Raw genomic sequence first — 7,456 nt, 5'->3', positions numbered from 1 at the left:
CATCTTAATTTTGAAAAGTAAATCCATGCCACACATAGCCTATGTCCATAAAACTCATGCCATTTATTTTGCAAAGAAGGTTCAGCAGTACATGGCAAACTACATTTATTCACCACTACAAAGGCCGGCGCACAGATTTATCCTGATGGAACAGATCCAAGTCTCTCAAGCCGGAGCTTTGTACCATCCCCACGGCGCATCAGATGTGTACTCCGTGACCTGCTTGATGCTCAGGTAGTTGTCGATCCCCCTGCAGAACAGAAGGCACGGACGGCGTCAGGTAAAAACAATTGACAGTTATAACATGACTCAGAGAACACAGCTCACCCTTCTCCGAGCTCACGCCCAAAGCCGCTGCGCTTGTTCCCGCCCCACGGAGCTTGGCAGAAGCAAGGCTGCGAGCAGTTCACCCAGATGCATCCCGCGTCGATCTCCTGTAGTTGGAATCGCCATCAGACACCTATTACAGAGTCGCAGCAAAGCAGAGTCCAAGGATCGATTTGCAAGACATACCTCGGCTAATCTCTGGCATCGCTCACGGTCACCGGAGATCACGGCACCAGCCAGACCATAACTGTCGAAAGGGAACAGGTTATCGGAGTTAGCTCACAAGCAACAGGCTAACATATATGATGCAATCCCTCAAAGCAGCAATGACATCGATGCTCTAGTGAAACGAAAGTAGCTCACTGAGTATCATTGGCCAGTTCGATGGCTTCCTCTTCAGTAGAAAATTCCTTCACACACAGGACTGGACCAAAGACTTCCTCCCTCCAAATCTCCATTGATGTGTTGATGTCAGTGATGATTGTGGGTTCAATGAAGAAACCTTTCTCCAGATGCTGCAAAAACACAAAACGTTAGCTCTATTCTAGTAGCACGTGAATGCCTGTACATGTACAAGCATCTGTGAACTGGGAATTACCTTGGGCCTGACACCCCCAGTCAGAATGGTGGCACCTTCACTTTTAGCATTCGCTACGAACTTCTTGATCTTCTCATACTGAAACCGGGCAATACCACAAGTAAGACTACTAACAAGGAATGAGTCTAAGCAACGGGTAATATGCAGACACGAAGAATATTTGTAAAGCTGGAAGGTGATGGATTGATCGTGATGTTTATTTTTCTCAGTCAGTGTCATGGGCTATGACAGAAACATCAATTCTTGCAGTGAAAAACATAAAAGTAAATCCAAAGAATGTGGTGCTTCAGTGCATTTGGACACAGTTCCTCCAAGTATAAGTTGCAGTTTGTAATAACTAACAAGAACAAGAGCGGCTACAGCTGCTAACTCAAAGGAGCAAACTGTATCACTATATATAATATAAGGGAGAACATAAATCCAGCAAAAAGACATGTGGTTTATTCTTGATATTACTTTTTTCTCTCCCTGAATTTATATAAAGCTAACATGTAGTACCTGTCCTTCACTAACAACTGGCCCAAGCCTGCATCCCTCCTCGAGAGGGTCTGACACCTTGATATTTTTGGACCATGCAACCATCCTGTCGACGAATTCTTTAGCGATATTTTTCTGCAAAGAGTTTGATGTCAGGAGTGCAAAGCTGACTGCCATATATGCTCAAGAGCAATAAATTAATAAATCTGGAATATAGCTTCCAGAGCAACATTTTGAAAATTGCTCCAGATTGCCAGCCATACAGTACAGCAACCCTGCTTAATGTGCTTTAAACAACAGGCAGTCCATATGTTACTGAGAAAAGCATACTGTAAACAACGCAATGACATATGCCATGTGAACTGATAGTGGTGCATCATGCAATAATCATAAGTGAAAAGTTGATGACCGGTCTGAGCTATCGTTGAATCCCATCAAACATGTAGAGTGATTCATTAGCATTACAGTTAAAGTTGCAACATCAATACTTACATGGATAAGAAGACGAGATGTCGCACTGCAAATCTGACCGTTGGTCCAAAAGCACCCAAATAGAGTCCACTCAACAGCTGTTTAAATAGAAGGATCAACAATCAAAACTAACTAAAGGTCACAAAAGGTACTTCACAGAATCATATTATTCAATCAAAATGTATGTATCAACTAACTTGAGTGAATCACTGTCTAGAAACACTTAGATCGTAAAGGTTTCCAGAGCTAAAGCATACTAATCATGTTTTAATAATCAGTTCAAAATAAGTGCCTTGCTTGTCACCAAAAATTTGTGATGAAATAATTTCCTGTATGTTTGGGCCTCAAGCAAGAAAACCCCTAGACTAGCCCAGCAAGGTTGTGCGTTTTGGAACAACCAGAATTTACTATTTGGCAGCGACGTAGCCTACGATGGTTTCAAAAGTAGTTGCGTGAGCCGAATCCGCTTGCACTTTTGGGCAAGGATCGCACACAAGAACAGCCCTTTGGTAACTCATATGGATCTCTGAGGGGGCTTCCCTACAAAACGTAACTATCCTCCAAAAGCTAGGATTAGTCTTTTTTTAGGGGAAGCTAGGATTAGTCAGATTAAACCAAATAGCTAGCCAAGGCCAGCACAACAAAGCCGGGATAAGTTACTTGGGCTACAGCCCAGCTTATCTAGGAACCAAATGTATCCTGCGTTTCATTATTCAGCTTGTATGTACCCTCCATAAAAAATTACGCCAGTTTGAACAAGCAGAACGTCTGGTGAAATTATAGACATCATTCTTTTTAATCATTTTAGAGGTTACTAATCCTAAGTTCTAACAATTATTTATCATGACAAGACCCTGACACCAAATGAAGGCTTTGGGGTGTGTAACACCATGCATTTCGAATTGGAACAAACCTTGACTGGATAAATCTCAGCATGCAGTATGTACCTTTGTCAATGTCGACATCATCAAATACTACAATAGGACTTTTTCCACCAAGTTCCAATGTAACAGGCTGTCAAGAAAAGATGCAACACAAAAGGTGAGTTGGTCTGCTATCAGGAGAGCGGTGTAGTATCTTGGTCAATATTTTAAAAACCTAAAGGAGGGGAAAAAAGGATACTTGGTGATAAATTACTACAAAGATTAAAAGAATAGGGACATGTGGAACAAACCTTGACTGTAGGAGCTGCAGCAACCATAATCTTTTGACCGGTTGCATAGCTCCCGGTAAATGCAACCTACAAGCTCAAATAAGCCATGTATTGTGAGGAATATACTCCATCGACATAGATGGATCACAAAAAGATATAGGACAAATATATGTACCTTGTCGACGTCAGGGTGTGAGGACAAAGGAGCGCCAGCTTCATTACCTAATCCAGTCACAATGTTTAAGACACCTGATGGAAGACCAATCTCTTTACACACATCACCAAGCTCTAAGCAAGTCCTGGTAATTACAAAAATATAGAGATATTTCAATTCCCATTTCTTATAAAATGGAAACACGGACAAATATTAAACTTACACGGAAGCTAATTCAGATGGTTTCAGTACAGCTGTACAGCCAGCTGCCAGAGCAGGGGCTACCTTCCATACAGCCATCAGGAGAGGATAGTTCCTGCAGCAAAATATGTCAAATGAAGAATATTATATGTCAGGACCAACTAATTTAACGCTATAGCATAAAACTATAAAAAAGAAAAATACAACTAAAACCACAAAGTTGAATGTAATCAATAATTAATTACTGGATCAACTGTTCTTGTTCAGCAGTAAGATTCTAAATAATGATATCTACGTAATTAGATTAAGTGAGCAGGGCTGACAGCAGATTACCAGGGCCAGTAAGGAAAAGAAATATTTGGATGAGGAGAAAACACGGGGTTGAGGGTCGTATCAATCCATAATAAGTTTAGTGACACTAGCCAAAAGTTTCACATGCACACGCACACACAAATGACATTGTCTCAGCTGCGTGAGTTTGAACACTTGATAGTACTTACAAATCCGGAGAACACGAGCACAATATGCGGGCAAGGAAAGTGAGAGAAAGTGCACTAAAGCAGCGACAAGTAGTATGGATCGGAGGGAGTATCAAATTACTTGGATTGTGATGGCTAAGCCTAATAGTCGTCGACGCCAGTTTAAAGCTCCTTTACTATATGAAGGATTTGCGGTAGCATGCTTGAACCATATATAGAGATACAGGCAAGACAGGAGGGGAATGGGAAATACCAAGGTGTGATTAGAGCAACTACACCAATAGGTTCCTTCTTAAGATGGCATTTAAAATTCTCCGGGAGAGCAACTGCAGCATTTTGCCTTTTGTCCAAGGCTTCAGCATGACCTGCGAAGAACTCAAAGCAGCCGGCGACATCGTCCTGATAAAAAGAACATAGTGCACATCAGTACATCCTGTGTACAAAAATACAATGCATGCAGACAGTGAAAAGGTGGATCGCATACCATGTCCCATGCCGCTTCATCAAGAGGCTTCCCGCAATCAAGTGCCTCGAGCCTAGCCAGATCAGATTTCCGCTCAATCATCTGACGGAAAAGGAAATCAAATGCATCAAAAACTGACATATATTCTCGAGTATCCTTTAGAGCTTGTTTATGTGATTTCCTACTGGATCACTGACAAATCTGGCATTCATTTGGCACCCATAATAGGAAGTAAAATACTAGTAAGAAGTTGACTGATTGACCAACTGAGCAGGCACAATTAATGCACAGCCCATGGTGTTTCAAAAAAAAATTAATACACAGCCCATTGACTTGCGCGCGGAAGCGGCGGGGAGCTCCTGGCGTACCTTGGCGGCGATCGCGCGGAGGTACTTGGCCCGGACGGCGCCGGGGGCGCGGGACCAGTCGCGGCCGCGGTTCCTCTTGAGGGCGGCCCGCGCGGCCGCCACCGCCGCGTCCACGTCCTCCGAGGTGCCCGCCGGGATCTCGCCTGCGCAAAGCTACTGATGAGCGCCCAACGACACGGGCGAACGGAAAACAGAGAGAGGGAGAGGCGCAGGGATCTGGTACGGACCGATGGAGGCCTCGGTGGTGGGGTTGATGACGGGGAGGCGGCGGCCGAGCGCGGGCGCGCGCCAGTCGCCGTCGATGAAGAGCTGCCGCTGCGGGATCTTCGCCGTGGCGACCATCGCGGGATCTGCGTCGGCCGGGGCTGGTGGGTACGACTGCGAGGCGCGAGGTGGGGAGGTGGGGAGCGCTATCCTCTCGTCGCTCCGTTATTTGTAGACGGACGGAGCACGCGGCGCCGTTATCATTCTGGTTCCACGATCCACCGTGCGTCTCGGATCAGAGCCAGCCACAAAAAAGGCCTCGATGATGTGCACGTCACAGTTCACAGGTGGTTGGTTGGTGGAACGGCGCTATCCCCTCCCGTAGTGCGATAAAAGGAAAGGAGGTGATGACAAAACGGCGAACGTGCTTCCTCTTTATAGTTGTACATTTGGTAGAACGTATGCAACATATGTGCGTAACAACATAAGCAACATGTGGTGTGAACGTGGATAGAAGATAACTTCTTGGGTCGATAAGTCTATGATAACATCACCCAACAGTCTCTATTTCCTTTTAGGGGCATGCCTAGAAGGCTAGAACTCAGTCAACTGGGATGTACATCAGTGTGTTTGTGGTGCTACGAACGGCAGTGCTGGATGCTGCAAACGGCAACGACAGTCACTTCGGGACATGTTGTGAGCAACGACGGAATGCAACAACCAATGAAACTTCATGCCGCAAAACGACAATGGCAGATGCTACGGGGTGATGGGACGACATGCTGCGAGCAATGAGGGGAACATTGTGATCGGTGAGACGACATGCTGCAACCAGCACATACGGGCGTTGCGACTGTTGGGACGACGTGGTGCGAGGGGCAGTTGGACGATGCTTAATCTAGCACGAATCTCCATGCAAAGATCCATTGACTAATCAGTCGACCGAAACTTTGTTAAATCGATTAACATTCTTATGAACTTCATGAACAAAATTTGAATTCAAGAACATTTTCGAAAATTGGATGGACATATTTTGGAAATAGATGAATATCTCTTGAATTGAACATTTTTTTAATTTGGTGAACAATATTTGACATGAACATTTTTTAATACAATTATTATTTTAATTTGATTGGTTTTTTAAAATTGATGGACAAAAATGTCCAGTTTTAAAATTATATTAAAAAATCGAGAAAATTTTAAAACTGAAAATGTAAAAGAAAAATTATGAAAAAGTAAAAGAAATAACGGAAACAATTGAAAAACAAACAAAAGTATAGAAAGGTTCTAGAACCTTCCCAAAACCGGAAGAGGGATCATGCGCTGGGCTGACCCAACTCACTTAGTGAGCACGGGGGGTGGACGTTTGGTCGACTCTCGTCGATGTCCCCTAGCCGTGGGGCGTGGAGGGGTAGATCCTCCTCGGCCCAGCGGGTGTACGTCACCGCCAGCAGGAATGACACAACAAACACGACCAAATCAACGGCCAATTACTACACTTGACAGCCTGTTTGGTAAACACTTGGGCAAGGGAATGTGAGTTTGCACAAGGGTGTTTATGAAGGGATTAGGCATGGGAAGTAGATTTTTACTCCCATTCTCTTGTTTGGCATATGATGGGAATTGGCGTGGGATAAAACTCTCCTCACGAATTTAACAGGGTACCCCCTGGGAAGAAATCGGTGGGAATTGGCTTCCCCAACTCCGAGTCTCCTTCCCACTTAAACTCCCATTCCCTCTAATCAAACAGTGGATTTTTAATCTCCTTACCCCTCAACTCCTATTCCCCATCTCTAATTTTCCTGAACCAAACACGCTATGAGTAGTTCTAGTGGTTATGCAGACTCGTACGTGTGAAGGCTTTGACCCGAGTTTGAATCCTGAAGGGGGGCACTTTTTTGTTGTTTTTTTCGCTCTTATAAATTCGATGCGCAGCATGTTCGTGGGTTGGCCCAACTGGACGCTGCAGTGAACGCCATTCGGTTTCCACGGCACTAATATTCTTATCCTTTTTAAACAATATTTACCATTTATTTAGAATTTTTTATGTGCATTTGAAAACTATTTAAACATGTCTTCAAAATGGTCAACATGTATTGAAAAAATATTCAACATGTGTTTGACATGTATACAGAAAATGTTCGACATGTATCTATTACCACTATAAAAGAAAGAGAGGGCGGAGAACCAAATTATCCTATCCATCGAAACCTGCAATCTGATGGTCTACATCCCTCTAGATACTAAACACGTTTTACGCTTTAATTACCCACCATGCCATTATCTATCTACTACCACTATAAAAGGAAGAGAGGGGCAGATCCAAACAATCACATCCATCCATCATCAAAATCTAATGGCCTTAATCATTCTGTGTTTAACGCTACCAACCACCCAACAAGCCACAATCAATCGCTAACCCACCCTGCCCGTTCGCACGACATGTCACCCGCTCGCATGACCCCCAGTCGCCCCCTCCTCCTCCTCCCGCGTCGTTCGCCGCCCTGCTGTTCCTCTCGCAGCCGTTAGCCGCCACAGGTCGCCACCCTTCGCTGCGGGAG

General features: G+C 44.4%; 1 protein-coding gene across 1 annotated transcript; it reads right to left on the bottom strand.

Annotated features, from left to right (window-relative positions):
* Positions 1-42: 42 nt before the first annotated feature.
* On the bottom strand, positions 43-5,189 carry LOC123128852 (betaine aldehyde dehydrogenase 2). The gene is made up of 15 exons (XM_044548958.1): positions 4,919-5,189; positions 4,692-4,834; positions 4,345-4,425; positions 4,114-4,259; positions 3,404-3,496; positions 3,202-3,325; positions 3,048-3,113; positions 2,821-2,887; positions 1,895-1,971; positions 1,424-1,537; positions 926-1,003; positions 691-842; positions 514-574; positions 328-434; positions 43-250 (listed from the first exon to the last, which is right to left on the bottom strand). Exons 1-15 carry the CDS (start codon positions 5,031-5,033, stop codon positions 166-168), a joined length of 1,509 nt encoding a protein of 502 aa, XP_044404893.1. The 5' UTR covers positions 5,034-5,189; the 3' UTR covers positions 43-165.
* Between the last annotated feature and the right edge of the window lie 2,267 nt (positions 5,190-7,456).

The sequence above is a fragment of the Triticum aestivum genome, chromosome 6A, assembly GCF_018294505.1.
Source record: "Triticum aestivum cultivar Chinese Spring chromosome 6A, IWGSC CS RefSeq v2.1, whole genome shotgun sequence".
Taxonomy (NCBI): Eukaryota; Viridiplantae; Streptophyta; class Magnoliopsida; order Poales; family Poaceae; genus Triticum; species Triticum aestivum.
Note: the sequence above shows the minus strand (reverse complement) of the source record. Positions and strands in the feature narration are given on the sequence as shown.